A 17325-nucleotide genomic window follows, 5' to 3' on the forward strand; every position below is an offset into this window, starting at 1 on the left:
GGCATGAAGATGCTACTACCAGATAGTTCGATTATCACGACAGAAATGGGGGTGCATTGCCAAATCTATATGCCGGCAGAAGCAGGCCACGGCATGAACAGGAACCAAATGATCATTGGCAGCTGTTTAATTACGGTTTCGACCCATTATGGTGATAGCATCTTCATTCTCTTGGTATTGTAGTAACAATGGGCGTCTAGCTCATGGAGGATAGTAGTAGTTTATCTCCCATTCTCTTCCATCTTCTCTAGGGGGGGATACTTGCACCAGGTTATTGAGGTTATGCGGCCTTCGCACATTTCATCGGTGATCCAAAATGCCCCCAAGCTGGGTAATCTTCTTTCTGACTGGACGCAGGGGGTATAGCAATGGACTGAATGCTCCGAGTCCTTTTCTTTTCCCACATTCGATCGTTAGGGGGCTCCATAGAGCTAGAACAGCATACACCGTTACTGACAACCCAGACTGCGGCCAAGGTAACGGGCCTGGAGCGGAAGTCCGGGACAACGTGGCACGCCATCGAGGAAAATTCAGTCATATCGTTTGCGTGCTCACTCGCTGGTCGGAGTGGTGGTGCCGCTGGCAAGGGCTCGGGGGAGTACCGAGACAATTGGGCGCTCATGAATCCCATTGTTGCCGACATCGTCAACAGCAACACGCAGACGAAGATCAAAACTGCTCTTGAGCCGAATCGCATAGATTACGACGGGGTGGGCCGTAAAGAATAAAGCGATTGGAGGGTGAGGCAGGGTTTCGTCTTAACGAGTTAACCGGTGATATTATTGGCGCAGAATACGGAAGATACGATAAATTCGAGATCCTGAAACTGAATATGCACTCGGTACACATCAACAAGCTGATCAATAATGCTTGGGAATTTCATGGGTTTGTATCATTGCCACCATACCACTGCTCGGCCCCTTTTGTCTGGTCAGGTCTCATTGTGGCGTTGTCAGAGTTGAAGCCACATCGACAGAATACAATGAAGCTGTCGCACAAAGGCTAGCTAGCTAATTTAGCCAGCTCGAGATGGCGATAATATGATAGCCGAAAAACAGGTCCGTGGGAGCTGGTGGGATTAATTCAGTCCTGAAATGTTTCGCGTCTTGCTAACTGCGTTCACAGGGACTGTGCCTGGTCCGCTAACTAACCGCGATGCCGGGCCGCCAGCTGTGCTCTCCGCCCCTGGATGGATGAGAATTTTCACTCTAATTCCAGCTTATCCGCGTTCCGGGACTCCAGGCCCTTCTTCACATGAGATGAGGCTGTGTGTGTGGATAGCCAGCCGCGAGTTGTTATTATGGAGCATCCTCGATCGAAACCTCGGACAAGCAAGGCCCAAGACAGCATTAATCCGCCTGCCAAGTGCCAGTGAAGGGGAATCGGACCTTGTACTTGCCGACTGGCCATCAGGATCTTCACGGATTTTAGTTATGCCTGTCTGGAGCCTCTGCAGCTTAACGTCATCCTGCGTGGTGGAGTCGGCCCAACGTGAACCCCCGTCCAGATGAAGCTATCTGTCTTGGACTCGCCTCGCTCCTCAGACGGACCACTCACGGAACAAAACGCACTTTTACTACCGAGGCGCAAGTTTTATGGAAGGGCTCCTGGTTGGCTCACCCAGGCTCGCCCAAGCTTGATTCTAACTATCATAGTGGGATCCAGACCAGGTTATACTTCCAGTACTTGACCTTCCCGGATGCCATGGCCTCTTCGCACACAAATACAAAACATATGGATATTATGCTCATCGGGGGCCTCGGAATCTCCCATCAAACCCGATGCTCAGGAACTCGACTGTGTTTATGCACCGGGGTGTTGTGTGGAGCATTCGCCGCTATCGCCTCTTGAGTATGAAGTTGGATACTTATAGATAGCAGCACCGCAACATTGGATCTGGTCTCTCCTCACATCAACCTTTTCACTCGTTTATACCGCTAGAATGGCTTCCCGGCCTCCTCAACCTCCTTCTGGCCAGCCAGATGCTCAATATGAAGAATATCAAAGCGAAGTTATTACAGAGACGACAAATCGCCCCATCCCGGCTGCCGATGTAAACGAAATCACTCCGACCAACGATGTCATGGATGATAGATATGAACATGGACATGATGACTATGAATCAGGAGCCATGTACGAAACTGTCAGGACGTGGTCGCCTCAGTCTCGGCCTGAATTGGTTCGAATTGCCTCCGTCTTCTCGAGGGTGGACTCCCATCCTGATGTCGCACCCACTACAGAGGATGGCGGCCAGCTAAATCGACGAGATACTCTTGCTGGCGTGAAGATTGGTGACCCCGTCCTTGATCCTACGAAACCCGAATTTGATTTCTACAAATGGGCCCGTATGTTCACCCATGTTATGGAGAAGGAGGGCATCAAACGTAACAGAACCGGTGTCATGTTTCGAAACCTTACTGTCCTAGGTTCTGGATCCGCCGTGCAATATCAAGACACATTCCTATCTCCATTCGCAGCCCCCTTTCGGCCTGGCGAGCTCTGCGGGAAAGGCAGGAATCCCGAGAAGGTTATATTACATGATTTCAATGGAGCAATACGCGAGGGGGAGCTTCTCATGGTTCTAGGTCGGCCCGGCAGTGGCTGCTCTACCTTTCTGAAAGCAATCTGTGGTGAACTGCATGGCCTTCAGAAGAAAAAGGAGTCCATAATTCACTATAATGGCGTGTCTCAGCATACTTTCAAAAAGGAACTTCGTGGTGAAGCTGTGTATAGCGCCGAAGATGAACATCACTTCCCTCATTTGACAGTTGGACAGACCCTCGAGTTCGCTGCGGCTGCCCGTACTCCTTCTAAAAGAGTACTCGGCCTGAGCCGTAAGGACTTTTCAACGCACCTGGCGCGGGTCATGATGTCAGTCTTTGGCCTGAGCCACACCTATAACACAAAAGTCGGCGACGACTATGTCCGTGGTGTTAGCGGTGGAGAGAGAAAACGAGTCAGTATTGCTGAAATTGCACTTTCCGGTGCTCCAATTTGCTGCTGGGACAATTCCACCAGAGGCCTTGACTCAGCTACTGCCCTTGAGTTCACCAAGGCTCTGAAGATCGGCTCCCAAGTTGGCGGCATCACTCAGTGCCTTGCAATCTACCAGGCTAGTCAGGCTATATATGATATCTTCGATAAAGTGATTGTACTTTACGAAGGGCGGCAGATCTTCTTTGGTCCTACTAGGATTGCAAAGCAATACTTTGAAGAAATGGGATGGTACTGCCCGCCTCGACAAACAACGGCCGATTTCTTAACTTCCGTGACAAACCCCAAAGAGAGAATAGCGAAGGAGGGATATGAGAACAGAGTTCCACGGACAGCTGTTGAGTTTGAACAATACTGGAAACAATCACAGAATAACAAGCTACTTCTCGCTGACATGGACCGTTTTGAGGCTGAATACCCTCCTGAAGAGGGACATCTTCAAAAGCTCCGTGAAACGCACGGCCAGGCTCAAGCAAAGCATACGACATCGAAGTCCCCATACCGAATCAGTGTGCCCATGCAAGTGAAGTTATGTACAGTCCGTGCATATCAACGCCTTTGGGGTGACAAATCGTCTACAATTGCCACAAACATCAGTCAAATTATGATGGCCTTGATTATTGGTTCTCTTTTCTTCGATACCCCTCAGACAACGGATGGTTTCTTCGCAAAGGGCTCTGTTATTTTCTTTGCTATCCTTCTTAACGGCCTTATGTCGATCACTGAAATCAATGGGTATGTTCAACCCCTAGAGATCTATACTACTTACAAGACTGGAGATGCTAACATTTTTTGAAACAGACTATGTAAGAATATCGATCCTATCCTTCCGGGTAATATACTAATACTCCCTAGATGCTCAACGCCCGATTGTTGTCAAACATGTCAATTTTGCATTCTACCATGCATATTCAGAGGCATTGGCAGGAATTGTGGCAGATATACCCATAAAATTTCTCCTAGCTTTGGCATTCAATATAATCATATATTTCTTAGGAGGACTTGAGAGATCTGCAGCGAAGTTTTTCATCTTCTTCCTGTTTACTTTCATCACCATCCTTACCATGTCGGCTATATTTCGCACGTTGGCTGCGGCAACCAAGACTATACCTCAAGCTCTTGCTCTGGCTGGAGTCATGATTCTTGCTCTAGTGATATATACTGGATTTACCCTGCAGCCTTCCTATATGTTAGTTGAAATAACCTCCCAAAATCCTCCATATCTCGAAGCATCTCCCAGGCTAACACATGTTTAGGCACCCTTGGTTCAAATGGATTCTCTATATCAACCCTATAGCTTATGCCTATGAAGCATTACTTGTGAATGAAGTTCACGGCAACCGCTATAGATGTGCAACGCCCGTACCACCGTACGGCAGTGGAAAAAACTTTGCATGTGCCGTTGCTGGCGCTGTCCCCGGAGAAATGTCAGTTTCGGGCGATTCATGGGTAGAATCCAGCTACGACTATAGCTACGCACATATTTGGCGAAACCTAGGGATTCTTCTGGGTTTCCTAGCATTTTTCTATTTCGTTTACTTGGTGGTTTCTGAACTCAACCTCTCCAGTGCCTCTTCTGCTGAGTTCCTAGTTTTCCGTCGTGGACATCTTCCAAAGAATTTCCAGGGGTCCAAGGATGAGGAGGCTGCCGCCGGCGGTGTCATGCATCCCAATGATCCAGCTCGCTTACCTCCCACCAGTACTAATGGCACAGCGGGAGAGACCGCGCCTGGTGGCTCTGCTGTTGCAGTTATTCCACCGCAGAAAGATATTTTTACCTGGCGAAATGTCACTTATGATATCACCATCAAAGGAGAACCCCGTCGGCTGTTGGACAACATCTCGGGTTGGGTCCGCCCTGGCACCCTTACTGCTCTTATGGGAGTTTCAGGTGCCGGGAAGACTACCCTGCTCGATGCATTAGCCCAGCGAACTACAATGGGTGTCATCACTGGAGATATGCTTGTCAACGGTAGACCACTAGACTCATCCTTTCAACGAAAAACCGGCTATGTCCAGCAACAAGATCTTCATTTAGAGACAACAACTGTCCGGGAGGCACTTCGGTTTTCCGCAGATCTCCGCCAGCCTAAGTCAGTGTCGAGGAAGGAAAAATACGAATATGTTGAGGATGTGATAAAGATGCTTAGCATGGAAGATTTCAGCGAAGCCGTGGTTGGAAATCCAGGTGAAGGACTTAACGTTGAGCAGCGCAAACTTTTAACTATTGGAGTTGAGCTTGCAGCAAAGCCTCAGCTTCTGCTATTCCTTGATGAGCCAACCTCCGGACTTGATTCGCAGAGTTCCTGGTCTATCGTTACATTCCTTCGAAAACTTGCGGACAACGGCCAGGCAGTTCTCTCCACCATCCATCAGCCTTCCGGTATCCTATTCGAGCAGTTTGACCGGTTACTCTTCCTAGCCAAGGGAGGCAGAACTGTCTATTTTGGAGATATAGGCAAGAACTCAGAAACCTTGCTGAACTACTTCGAAACCCACGGAGCAGAGCCATGTGGTCCAAGTGAAAACCCAGCAGAGTATATGCTTAACATTGTCGGTGCCGGACCAAGCGGAAAGTCAAAGATTGACTGGCCAGTAGTCTGGAAAGAAAGTGAGGAAAGCCGTCATGTTCAACAAGAACTTGACCGAATCCAGTCGGAAACAAGCAAGAGGAATGAGGGCCATGGTCAATCAGCTGAAAAGGAGCCTGGCGAATTCGCCATGCCTTTTACTTCTCAACTATATTGCGTTACCACTCGGGTATTTCAACAGTATTGGAGGACGCCTTCGTACATCTGGGGAAAGCTTCTTCTCGGACTAGCATCGGCATTATTCATGTAAGTTACCCACATGTCTGGTAATCGTATTAACTTGTCAGTTGCTAATATCCTACATAACACAGCGGTTTCTCCTTTTTCCTACAGAATAGCTCGATGGCAGGTCTTCAGAACAGCCTGTTCTCAATATTCATGCTGACAACCATTTTCAGCTCCCTTGTCCAGCAGGTAAGATAAGACATGCTCGTTCTCCAGGAGTCAGGGCTAACACGGCTACAGATTATGCCACGGTTCGTCACACAGCGAGACCTGTTCGAAGTCCGGGAGCGTCCCTCTCGCGCATATAGCTGGAAGGTATTCCTTCTTGCAAACATTATCGTCGAGATTCCCTATCAGATCCTCCTTGGTATAATCGCATGGGCTTCTCTTTTCTATCCCACATTTGGTGCCCATCTATCGTCCGAAAGACAGGGAATCCTGCTACTCTATTGTGTCCAATTCTTCATCTTCGCATCCACCTTTGCACAAATGATAATTGCCGGTTTGCCAGATGCTGAAACGGCCGGAGGAATCGCCACAACTATGTTCGGTCTGATGGTTACTTTCAACGGTGTTCTTCAGAAGCCTAATGCCCTTCCTGGATTCTGGAGATTTATGTGGCGAGTTTCCCCTATCACATACACGGTGGGCGGCCTTGCAGCAACTTCACTGCACGATCGAGAAGTTAAATGTGCACAGAACGAGCTGGCAATTTTCGACCCTCCGAGCGGTGCTACCTGTGCCCAATACCTACAGAAGTTGGTAGAAGCGGGTGCTCCAGGCAAGCTGTACAATCCAATGAGTACTAGCCAATGTCAATACTGTCCGTTATCCAGCGGTGACCAATTCCTAGGAGGCTCCGAAATACACTGGAGCGACAGATGGAGGAACTTCGGGATCGGATGGGCATATATTGTCTTCAATATCTTTGCAACCGTTGCGCTCTACTATCTGATCCGTGTGAGGAAGTCTTCTGGGCGGCCGAATAGGATAATCAGCGTCATTATGTATCACCTTAGCCGGGCTGGAACATATTGTCGAGCTTTTATTACTGGAAGAAAGGAGAAATGTCCTAGAAAACGGGAACAGATCGGTAAGATCTATTGAGGGGACATCCTTTTACGGAAAGCAGACAATATATTTTGGAGCAAAACCTTTGTCCTTGTAATATTTAATAATTTAGACCTATAAGCGAGCTTAATATGCTGTTGAATCGACTAAAGCAGGTGATAATGTATTCGAACTATAATGGATAGAGTATTTCTTCGATAATGGTATCTGCTAAACCACAAAACATGCCAGTTTTAATTTTTCTCAAGAGACATTAGGTCATTAGTCGTAAATGCTATCTTAGTTGAAGAGTGTCAGAAACTTCCTAAAAAGAGCTGGATAAAAACTGGCTTAAATGGCTTCTGACTCTCGCCTAAGGCCTCTCTTCCCATCTCCTCCTCGCCGCCAGAGCCAGACTGCCTCTGTAGCCCATGCTCTGGCACTGGCATGTCGTCCAATACCTCCAGGCTTTGCCTGAACTGTAGAAGATTTGCCATCGGATGAGGTTTCTTTCTTGCCATCAACGTCGATATCGGCATCCGCGCCAGCCTCAGAGAGCATACCAGCCACAACAGCCTCTCGTTCAACCACGCTCCATAGCCCATTAACCAACGGGGTATCCTGTTCACCAAACTCTCCTTTGCCAAGGCGGTAGAGCACGCGGCCCAATACTTGCCAGGCTAGACACCGCTGAGCAGGTACTGTGGAACGTGAGAGAATTGCGAGTTCTGGAATCGTATATCCTGCCGCCTCCGGGTCAGCAGCATGGTGATGGAGGCCCTTGGATGGTGGGATGGATAGTGAAGTTCGGGGTGCGAGTATGGCTCCTTTGAGTGAAAAGCGGAGTGCTGCTGGGGCAATAGAAGTGGCGGTGCTGGAAGGGTGGTAGGCAGATGACGGGTCGGAATCGGAGTCAGAGGATCGTAGCCATGATAAGCTAGAGGCAGAGTGAGGGGTGTCGGGAAAGTAGTGTGTTTGGAGATCTGAAAGGAACGAAGGTGACGATGGATCGAGATTTGGCATCGGCTCAGATCGAGGCGGGGGACGAGGAAAATGGATTGGCGGCGGCGGCTGGGAGGCCGGATGGAGACCAGGAGGTGGATTTGATGGTGGGAGGTCATCTGGATGGGTAAATGACTGCTCCCGTTCGTCGTCTTTAACCTCTTCTACCGTAGCCTGGTGAGAAATTGGCATGTCGAACGAAACTGACTTCTTTGGTTTTTCATCTGGCGTATCAGACGAGCCCGGTTCCAGTTGTTTAGGTATCTCTAGTTTCTCGCCTTGTGTTTCCTGGCGATCTTCTTCGATGTTCGCCCTTCTCAGCAGTCTTTCGATCAGTGATGCTGGCAAGGAAGCCGTAAGCTCTGCTCGTTCAGCGTTGATTTCGGCCTCTGACATAGCCTCAATCCTCCGCCTGTTTTCTTCATCAATAGCCCTCTTCTCATCCGCTTCCGTATTTTCCTTTACTGCGGCCTTGTCATTTTCAGCGCCCGCGCCTGCACCTTCACGCTGCCGTTTGAAGGCAGATACCTTGTTGCGTTTGCGATGTGCCGGGAATCCGGTTGAGGTAAGGGTTGACTTGGGTGTCGGGGCAGAGGGAGGAGTAGGTGCGGAGGGTGTACGTTCTTGTATATCGCTAACGAAGCTGCTGAGAGACGGAAGAGAAGCTGTTGGAGCTGTTGCTTGGGCTGGTGTGCCCTCGTCGTCTGAGAGGTCGATATGAAACCTCTCACCTCGAAATGCCATGGCCGAAGTCACCAAGACAGATCACAATCAAGGTCAGATCAGCGTTTCCTCCCTTGTCAGCAATCTGCTGTACGAGCGACGCGACAACGTGGTGGCGTATCGACGCTGGCTGGTTGATGCAAAGTGTCAAGTGTCAGCGAAAAGGCGAAGATTTTCTTCTCTCTTTCTGTCCCGCCAGTCTGGGCCAAGCACGGGACCTGCGGCTTAAAACTCTAAGTCCCAATCAGGACTAGCGTCTAGCGGACGGACCTGCAGCCGCTAACCCGAAAGAGGACTAGCGCAAGGATATGCACGAGGCCCGGACGCTAAACCCGATCGGGGCATGGAGGAACTCTTCTTCTTCTGACGACAAACATTCAACAACATCGAAGAACGAACAGCGACGGGAGGATTCAGGCAAGAGGACGGAGAGGGTGAGAAGCCGACGAGGAAAGACAGTTTGTGGTGGGGGAGCGAGGTAAGCCCTGCGTTTAGCTGGTTTGACGGTGGAACTTCTCCGTCAGCCGGTCTAGGCGAAGCCAATGGAGTGTGAGCAGGGGAGAGGTTTGAGGTACAGAGAGAGACATAGGGCGAGGAACGGAGTGAAGAAACATCTCCGGCGAGTGAATAAAGCAGCCGGCATCGAAATCTGAAACTAACTGTTGCATATATATAGCTGTCGAATATGATGCATCATCTGGAAGACCTGTCTCTAAATGGATGGTAACCCCCCTGGTCGGCCGGTACACACTGCAGCACACCAACCACACAGCGAGTTAGTCACGCCAGGTGACAGTCGACAGCGAGGATCCGTGCTAGCCCACGACGTAATTCACCGACTGCAGTGCATGGACCACTCAAAGACTCAGCAGCTCCCTTGCCTATCCCCACGGGTCTTGTCGATTGCCGCCGGTCTTTTGACCCATTAGATATTAAGGGTGACAGGCTGGCGTCTCCTTAGTCATCAGGGATTGCGCCTGTTATGCGCTAGCCACTAGTTCCTCGCGCCGCCTCCACAGCATTCTTATCAAGGTCTTCGGCTTCTCGATCCTCCCCTTGCTCGAACTGCCAGCTCTTGTGGCCGCCAAGCTCCCCATGTCCCAGCGCCGGGACACAGAGTTATGTAACCTCTGCTGCTCTGGTTCCGCCTAAACTATCTGGAGAAAAAGCTCATTCAGGCAAGGCAGGTCGAGTCAAGCCGGTCAGTCACCTGCTGCCCCTGCTGATACCGCTCGCTGCAGCCGTGGCTCCGTAAGTAAGCCCGCTTCCCGGGCGCTGCTCCGTACGATGTATACGCTGGATACGACAGACTGCCCGAATATTGAAACTGGACTGGATGGACTGAGGGAAGAGTGAGAGGATGTGTAATTAGCGATTTGCCCGTCCCCCTTCCCCCCCATTCACGTCCATTTCTTTGCTTTGCCTTTTTCTCCATCCATTGATCATTCGCGTAAGCCTTGCCTGCCCGTCGCCTGCCTCTTGCTTTCTTTTAATCTCCTGATCCCTTTTTTTTTCTTCCTCCTCCTTTCTCTTCCTCTTTCTTCTTCTTTCATCCCCCCCATTTTCGCTTTTCCTCATCCTCTTCTTCGTCTTTCCCCGGCAACGTAATATACTCCCTCCCCTTTTTAACTCTTCTAGCTATCCCCCCAGCTATCGATCCACGCCACACCACACCAAACTTGAAGCTCGAATTTTCGTCAGAGCCAACGTGCTTGTTTCACCATCCCCCATCTCAACTCGCTATCCTCCTTATCGTCAACTTTTTGCATCGCCAACGCAGTCACTTTTTTTTTCCCTTCCCCTTGTCACCTACTTTTTGGCCCTTTCTGCGATCCGCATCAACCAAACAGCCAACCACGCAACTAGGCCATCTTCTTCTCACCCAGTTCGTTTACTTTTCTCTTTCAACGAACAACGCACACATAAAAAAAGGGTGTTCTTTTTTTTTCTCTTCCTTTCCTGGACATCCTCGCCTCAACACCAACAACCGCACACCGACACCACGATTTTTCTCGCCCGCGCCCTAGCTGTCAAGGAAATAGAGGGAGCCCATATCCGTACCAGGTTAAGATTTAAACAGCAGCAGCGTACTTTTCTTTTCCTTGTCGAGAGCACGCTTTTGCTGAGGGTCACGATGTCTGGATAATGGACCCGACCTCCTCGCCATCGCTGACTTCACTCTCTGAATGCGAGAGTATCGCGATCCCGTCAACATTCCAATCCCAGGCCGGATCAAAATCCAAACCCAACCCCGAACCCCAGGCTCCCGCCGCGGACTCCGGAGCGCCTCTGGCCAGCGGCTGCGGCACAGTCACTGTCACCGCCGGCACCAGCAGCACCGCGATGGACGAGAGGAAGCCTGCCGTCCCTGAAGACGCCGGCAGGAAAAGTGGCAAAGAGAGCCGCCGCAACAGCAGAGCACCAGCCACAAATACAGACACTAGCCACATACTTAGTCAGCAAGAGACGCCGGCGGCAGCCACAGCCACAGGGCCGAAGCAGAAGCGAGTCCGCAAGCGCAAGGACGACGACGAGAAAGCGAAGCCGAAGCGCGAGCGGAACTCGACGGGCGACAAGGCCGTTGCAGGAGCAGCAGGAGGCAAGGACGGCGGCGAGCCGAAGCCGAGGAGGCAGCGCAACAGCAATGTCAAGCCGCAGGACGGTGGTGATGCAGCAGCAACAGCAGCATCGCGCAAGAAGGCCAAGTTGGAGCATACAGCAGACGAGGCCACTCCCTCTGTGACGCCGCGCCAGACAAAGATCACAGACATGGTTTCCGTGACTTCGACGGCGACGGCACATCCGCCGCAGCTCTCACAGCAGCAGCAGCAGCATCAGTTTAGCCAGCACCCTCCGCAGACTTCCTCCGCACAACCATCTCCCACGCCCGCATACTCGATGCAGCGGAGTCTTTCACAGCACTCTCCTCAGCCTTCACCACATCATCCAGCAGCTTATTCGCAGAGAAACGGTACCTACGAAGCTGGTGGCACTGCTGGCTCACCTTATGCCTACAACAACAACAACAGTACCACCACCACTACCAACAATACTCACCATGCACCTCCTCCCCCACCTCCCCAACAGGCCCAGCCTGCTTCCCTCCCACGCTCGAGCGGACAGAATTATGACCCTATCCGGTCAGCTATCGAGACCAGCTCATCCGTTTCTACTCCGGCTGTACCCACAGCGAAGCCCGCACCAGCTCCCCAGGGAAGCTCATCCTTTAGTCCACCACCGAATACAGTGACTCCTCCACCTCGGCCGGCCACTACTCCATTCAGAGCTAGCGCTTCCCCAGCTATTTCCAGCATTATCGATCCTCCGGCTGCCAACTCTACTCCTGCTATCTCCATTCCTCCTCCTGTCACGGCTACGTCCGACAATAAGCCCACCCTTTCACCCACCCAAAACCCTGCTAACGGAGCTACCGAATCCTCTAAACCATCGGCACAGCCTCTCACACACTCGAAATCACAAGACTCAAACGCAATGGATATTGACTCGAAGCCAGCGAGCTCAAAGCCTGGCCCCAAAAAGAATACTGCATCCTCTACTGGAAACGCTTCCTCAGGTGCCTTGTCCCCCAAACCCGCTTCGTCTCGCAACAAGGAACCTCCACGACCTCTACCTTCCACCGGATCCGGCCTGCTTTCTAATGCTCTCTTCGGCGGCGACACTAGCTCATCATCTGACACCAAATACTTACCAAATATCATTCTAAACATTCCTATCAAGGGAAAGTCAAATCTGGTGATAAATTTTGCCCGGATGGCAGAGGAACAGTATGGCTTCGATGCGCTACATCCACGCATTGCAGCCCAAAAAGAACGTCGTGCACGTCTGGCGGCTGCCAGCGCCGTTCTGGAGAAATCTGAACGAGCTGGCCGGGGGGAAAGCGGAGCCGAAGACGATCTTTCTCTTGACGTGGATCGCGATAGTGACGGCGATGGCGATGTTAACATGTCTGGTATGGGCGCTCACACACCAAACGGCACTGGAACTGATGAAGCGACCGCTGCCCCCAATCCCAATGGTGAAGCCAAAAAGCCCCGCCGACGCAAAATCGAGGAATACGATCGTGACGACCCGTTTGTTGATGACAGTGAGTTAATCTGGGAAGAGCAGGCAGCAGCTTGCAAAGATGGATTTTTCGTTTACTCCGGGCTTCTAGTCCAGGAGGGCGACAAGGTTTCTGTTGAAAAGTACGCTCTCTCCCTCTACTACTTGGCCCCTACATCACAATACTAACAAATATCTTTTATAGAGCCGATGGAACTACGAAGCGAGGCCGTGGCCGACGTGGTGGCGCAAGTGGCACCACCCATGGAAACTCTGGTACATCGTCTCGCGGTCGCGGTGGACACGCCGGTAGCAGTTCAACAACGAACCACCCCAACGGCGATGGTGCTACAGCTGGTAAATCAGGGACTGGCCGCGGCGGCGCCAGAAAACCGCGAATCACCAAAGCCGACCGACTTCAGATGGAGAAAGAAAAAATCGAAAGAGAAAAGATGGCCATCGGCCTCTCCGGGAAAGCCGCTGCAAAGTAAGGCTTCTTCCTTGTTTATTCAATTCATATCGTTTTCTGGTAAAAACGTGCGAGTATATTATGATGTGGGCTACAAACTGTATGGTGTGATTCGATGCTTTTCCTTCCCTTTGCCTCTCTTTCCAACTTCCCTTCTTTTCCCTGTTCTTCTTTTGTTTGGCGTTGAAAAGGATGGAGCTTGCGCATGGCTTTGGCTTTTATCGTCAGGAATGGGACGGCATGGGTATGGTGATTCGGTTTTGCAACTTCACGCATTCCTCCTCGCATACCTTCTCACACCCAATACCCGTCCTGATTTGGGAGGTCATGGTTCGTTTTCTTACGTCTTTTTCATCACCTCCATTATTTCGACTCATTGCTTTGATCATGTATAGCGTCCTTGTCTGCTGTCTAAACGGTTAAATGGTTGCCTTCGCTCAGCTTTTTCTTACCTATTTTCTGCGTTTACTTACATCATTTGACTGCATTCCCTTGTACTTCTATACAAAAAATGAAACAAGTAATTAGTACTCTAAAGGCAGTGTCCCATTTGCCCTAAATCTATGTCTAAGTCCATCTGACCGAATCCTAATTATACCCAGCACAACACCGAGTCATGTGGTATATTTGAAGTTCACTTGCTTAAAGTCCGATTTATCCATGAACTGGTCTATATGGTTCTCTACCGAAACTCCTTCACAAGTAGCTGACATACGAGCTCTGCTAGCCCGTTTGTTCATCCAAGCGGCTAGGATCCAATACATCCCCATGAGCAGTATACAAGAACAATAGCAAATAAGCATTGCGATGAACCCGCCAGTGTATGCAGGAGCCTGACTATCACGAAATGTTTGAGGTCCGATCAAGTTTCCTAGGAGTCAGGGGTTAGTATAACGAGGTATGTTGACCATTCGACCTAGGGACAGAACATACCAACTGCATAGCCTATATATAAGATTGAGTATTGGACATTCTTCTTCGTATGACCTGCCGTATTTGCTTGGGCGAGGGATATGCCTTGACATGCATTAGCTAGATGTATCCATAGAGAATGCATGGTTCAAACTTACCAACAACATAAGGACCAAAATAGGTATACAGCTTTGGAATGTTAGTATTTATCACATATTCATAGCGAGTTCCAAGGATGAACTCACAAAGTACAGTCCAATAATTTGAGCAGGAATGTCCGTTCTCTTCAGGGTGTAAACGATTATAGATCCAATGACGGGAACTGAAGCAGCAAGCATGGTGACAAGGCACCGTCTATTCGCCCATCTAGCAGCAAGACTAGAGAAGATAAAAGCCGAAAGTGTTGACATCACACCAGTAGGCATGTTTAATAGGGACGCTTGGATGGGTGAAAATCCCAAATTTTTTATTAGAATTCCACCAAACGTTATGAGACCTGTACAGATGTTAGAATTGATTCCTTCAACTGGTGAGTATAAAACGGCGATATACCTCCGTTGGGAATATTAATTGCAACATTGAATAAGAAAATAATCCACGTCTTTGGGTCGAAAACAGCTTCAAAAACTTGGTTCCATTTCCATCTTTTGTTGACGATTCCAGTTTTGTTCTCGGCCAAGCGCTTGACTGCATGGTACTTCTCTTCATCTGTCAAGAAACGGGCATCCATGGGAGAGTTTGGGAGAAATATAAATGCAAATATCGACCATGCCATTGAAACAGATCCTAGGAAACATATTCGTATCATTGCATACGTAAATACTGTAGCAAACGGGGCGTCACTTACCTACAATAAGGAAGAGGTACTGCCACAGCCTCAATGGTGCAGGCGAAGGGATACGGCCAACAGTATATGAGAGAAATCCGTTGATAACAGAACTGAAAGCGGAAAAAACAATGGCATTTCTCGGCGGCTGTTCTCTCTTTTTGTAGAAACCCGCAATCAGTAGTGATATCCCCGGCACAATGATAGCTTCAAGGAACCCTGTCCGAACATATTATAGAATATTAGTATACTCATTAACTTCCACATATTATGTATGAATTGAAGCCAAACCCATGATAAATCTTAATGCAAGTAGGCTTTGCCCTCCAGTGCACGTTGGTAGAAGGAGGGTAACGGCTGACCACCCAATGGAGCAAACGCAAAGATACTTGGCGGACGGAAATCGATGTACTAGATATGATGACGGCCACATGCCTGCAATAGCCTTTGTGTATGTCATAATCTATCAGCCTGCGTACGTTTGCGTACGAATTGTAGGAAACGTAACTCACCCCGATTGGCAGAATAGATCCTGCCCAGGCATATGTCTGGCCTTTCAAACCCAGATCTTCCCTTAATCCATAAAGGGCCGCTGTTCCCAGTGCCACTTTATCAACTGCCCCAAGTGTAGCAGTAAGAAGGAGCTATAAGGACGTGTCAGTAATTCTTTAGGGGTTTTTCATCATGGTGTCAGACAGGTAATTTTAGACAACTGACCATAGGAAGAACGATCCAATCGATCTTCCTGACGAGAGCTCTCTCCGCCTCGGGAGTCAAGGGCGGGTATTCAATGGCCTGTGTGAGGTATACAGCTGCTCGATCCACCATATCGTCTTCCAGGCCAGGGGGCAGATCTGACGCTATTGAATTAGATTGGACGAGGTTCTTCTCATTGACATCCCCGTTGCCGCAATTATCCTGTTTGCGTGCCATCTTAGGAGAAATTTTGACGCACTTTCTGTCAATAGAACTCCGTATAAAGTTGGAAGACTTTGATAACCGAGGGACAGAAAAATATCAGTCGACGCTCTCGAAATGGACTGGGTTCACGCGAGGAGGCCATGGCACGGTGAAAGGGTATAAAAGGGTATTTGAGTGAAGGAACATAGTGAATAACTATATAGCAGCTATTCTCTACGGATCTGCGTAAACTATCGCACCTCAAAAAGTGCAAGAATGAGTTTTTTCCGCATATTATTCTTCCCCTGACCTGTGTGGGATGGCACCGGCTAGTCCAAATTTTTTCGTACATGGCCGTGGCTTGACAGCATCAACAACCCGCAAGGGGAGCGACCCGTATACTGGAGGCCCTTGCGACGCATTTAGCACGTATGCATGTGCTCACATCTCCATTTTCCGTGTTGATCGTAGGCCGCCGGCTGCAGTGACAGGAAATGCTCCATCAGTTAAGCTTGAAATGTCAGTGGAAGCAAGCCGAAGCCTGGGTATCCTTGTCAGCGAAGGAGCCGTAGCACACGGAAACGGCGCTTGCGGGCCGCCAACGCACTCAGGGGTGGTGGAATGGGGATGGGCGAACCTACACATCGGCAGACATGCTGCAGACTCAGACTGGTTCATAATCCGTCCCACGCCCAATCCAAAAAGGTACAATGGCAGCGGAAAGAAAAGGACAATCGGGTAAATGCAAAAATCAAAGTATTTAACCAAGAAAAAAAATGCAGCAGTTACATAATTAAGCGAGTAAATATCAACAGGGGGAGCAAAACGTACACACATTGTCACAATATGGAAACCATCTATTCAACATCCAGGAATACCACCCCCCTGCCCCCTACCCAGTGTATAATTACTCCGTATAGTGGAAAACAATTTCTATCATCTTTCTTTCGTTTCGTCGGTTTTCATGCCAGACTGATTCCACGCCCTTCACGCCCCCAGTCGTTCCCTCGAGGATGATCAAGATCCCTGGCTCGATATGCAGACTCTACGGCCAGTCTTGCCCGGCGGATATTGCCTAGATTGCGAGAGTTTTGAATGTTCTGCAGCCTCTCAAGTATAAATCGGCGATGTTCCTCGTTGTCAATGTCGACGCTGCCGACGACAAAGAGCGGCCAAAGAAGCGTCGCTGTGTCGGGCAGAGTCGATATTATCGCAATGATATCTGTGACCAATTTCTCCTTCCAGGCAAGCGTAGAAGACTCGACCAAGGCCAGCGGCCCTGGGCTGGGCGATGCTCGAGTTGTATTCGTATTAAAAGTTATGGGGTATCGAGCATATAGACCCACACTTACAGGGCTCAGGATTGATGAATTGCGTGAAGTCCCAAGGCGCTGTCGCAGGTAGAGAAGAGCAGTCAACCTCTTGACTTCTGCAACGCGCAGCAAGTCGTCTCGGTCCTTCGCATACGATGGGAGAGTCTGTTGAACACTTTGGAGTTCGAGCTCCAGATTGTTACGAGCATTGTTGAAGTACGAGAGCTCTGAGATCGAGAGAGGTCGACTTTTTGACAT

At 49.7% G+C, this 17325-nt stretch overlaps 5 protein-coding genes across 5 annotated transcripts; 2 read left to right on the forward strand and 3 right to left on the reverse strand.

Moving 5' to 3' along the window:
- Nucleotides 1-1942: 1942 nt before the first annotated feature.
- Nucleotides 1943-6917, forward strand: ARB_07216 (ABC multidrug transporter, putative; the record flags this gene model as incomplete). The annotated part of the gene is made up of 6 exons (XM_003014608.1): nucleotides 1943-3729; nucleotides 3796-3827; nucleotides 3850-4183; nucleotides 4251-5831; nucleotides 5897-5999; nucleotides 6027-6917. 6 exons carry the CDS (start codon nucleotides 1943-1945, stop codon nucleotides 6915-6917), a joined length of 4728 nt encoding a protein of 1575 aa, XP_003014654.1.
- A 294-nt stretch (nucleotides 6918-7211) lies between these two features.
- On the reverse strand, nucleotides 7212-8606 carry ARB_07217 (transcription factor Rba50, putative; the record flags this gene model as incomplete). Its single annotated transcript, XM_003014609.1, has 1 exon — nucleotides 7212-8606. The coding sequence occupies one exon, from the start codon at nucleotides 8604-8606 to the stop codon at nucleotides 7212-7214; it is 1395 nt and encodes a 464-aa protein (XP_003014655.1).
- A 2124-nt stretch (nucleotides 8607-10730) lies between these two features.
- Nucleotides 10731-13138, forward strand: ARB_07218 (uncharacterized protein; the record flags this gene model as incomplete). The annotated part of the gene is made up of 2 exons (XM_003014610.1): nucleotides 10731-12790; nucleotides 12853-13138. The coding sequence occupies 2 exons, from the start codon at nucleotides 10731-10733 to the stop codon at nucleotides 13136-13138; spliced, it is 2346 nt and encodes a 781-aa protein (XP_003014656.1).
- A 1099-nt stretch (nucleotides 13139-14237) lies between these two features.
- On the reverse strand, nucleotides 14238-15787 carry ARB_07219 (MFS transporter, putative; the record flags this gene model as incomplete). The annotated part of the gene is made up of 6 exons (XM_003014611.1): nucleotides 14238-14524; nucleotides 14581-14814; nucleotides 14876-15073; nucleotides 15217-15265; nucleotides 15367-15498; nucleotides 15572-15787. 6 exons carry the CDS (start codon nucleotides 15785-15787, stop codon nucleotides 14238-14240), a joined length of 1116 nt encoding a protein of 371 aa, XP_003014657.1.
- Nucleotides 15788-16716: 929 nt separating this feature from the next.
- ARB_07220 (uncharacterized protein) lies at nucleotides 16717-17325 on the reverse strand (the record flags this gene model as incomplete). The annotated part of the gene is made up of 1 exon (XM_003014612.1): nucleotides 16717-17325. One exon carries the CDS (start codon nucleotides 17323-17325, stop codon nucleotides 16717-16719), a length of 609 nt encoding a protein of 202 aa, XP_003014658.1.

Source organism: Trichophyton benhamiae (genome assembly GCF_000151125.1).
Source record: "Trichophyton benhamiae CBS 112371 chromosome Unknown contix00378_25.r1.exp, whole genome shotgun sequence".
NCBI lineage: Eukaryota > Fungi > Ascomycota > Eurotiomycetes > Onygenales > Arthrodermataceae > Trichophyton > Trichophyton benhamiae.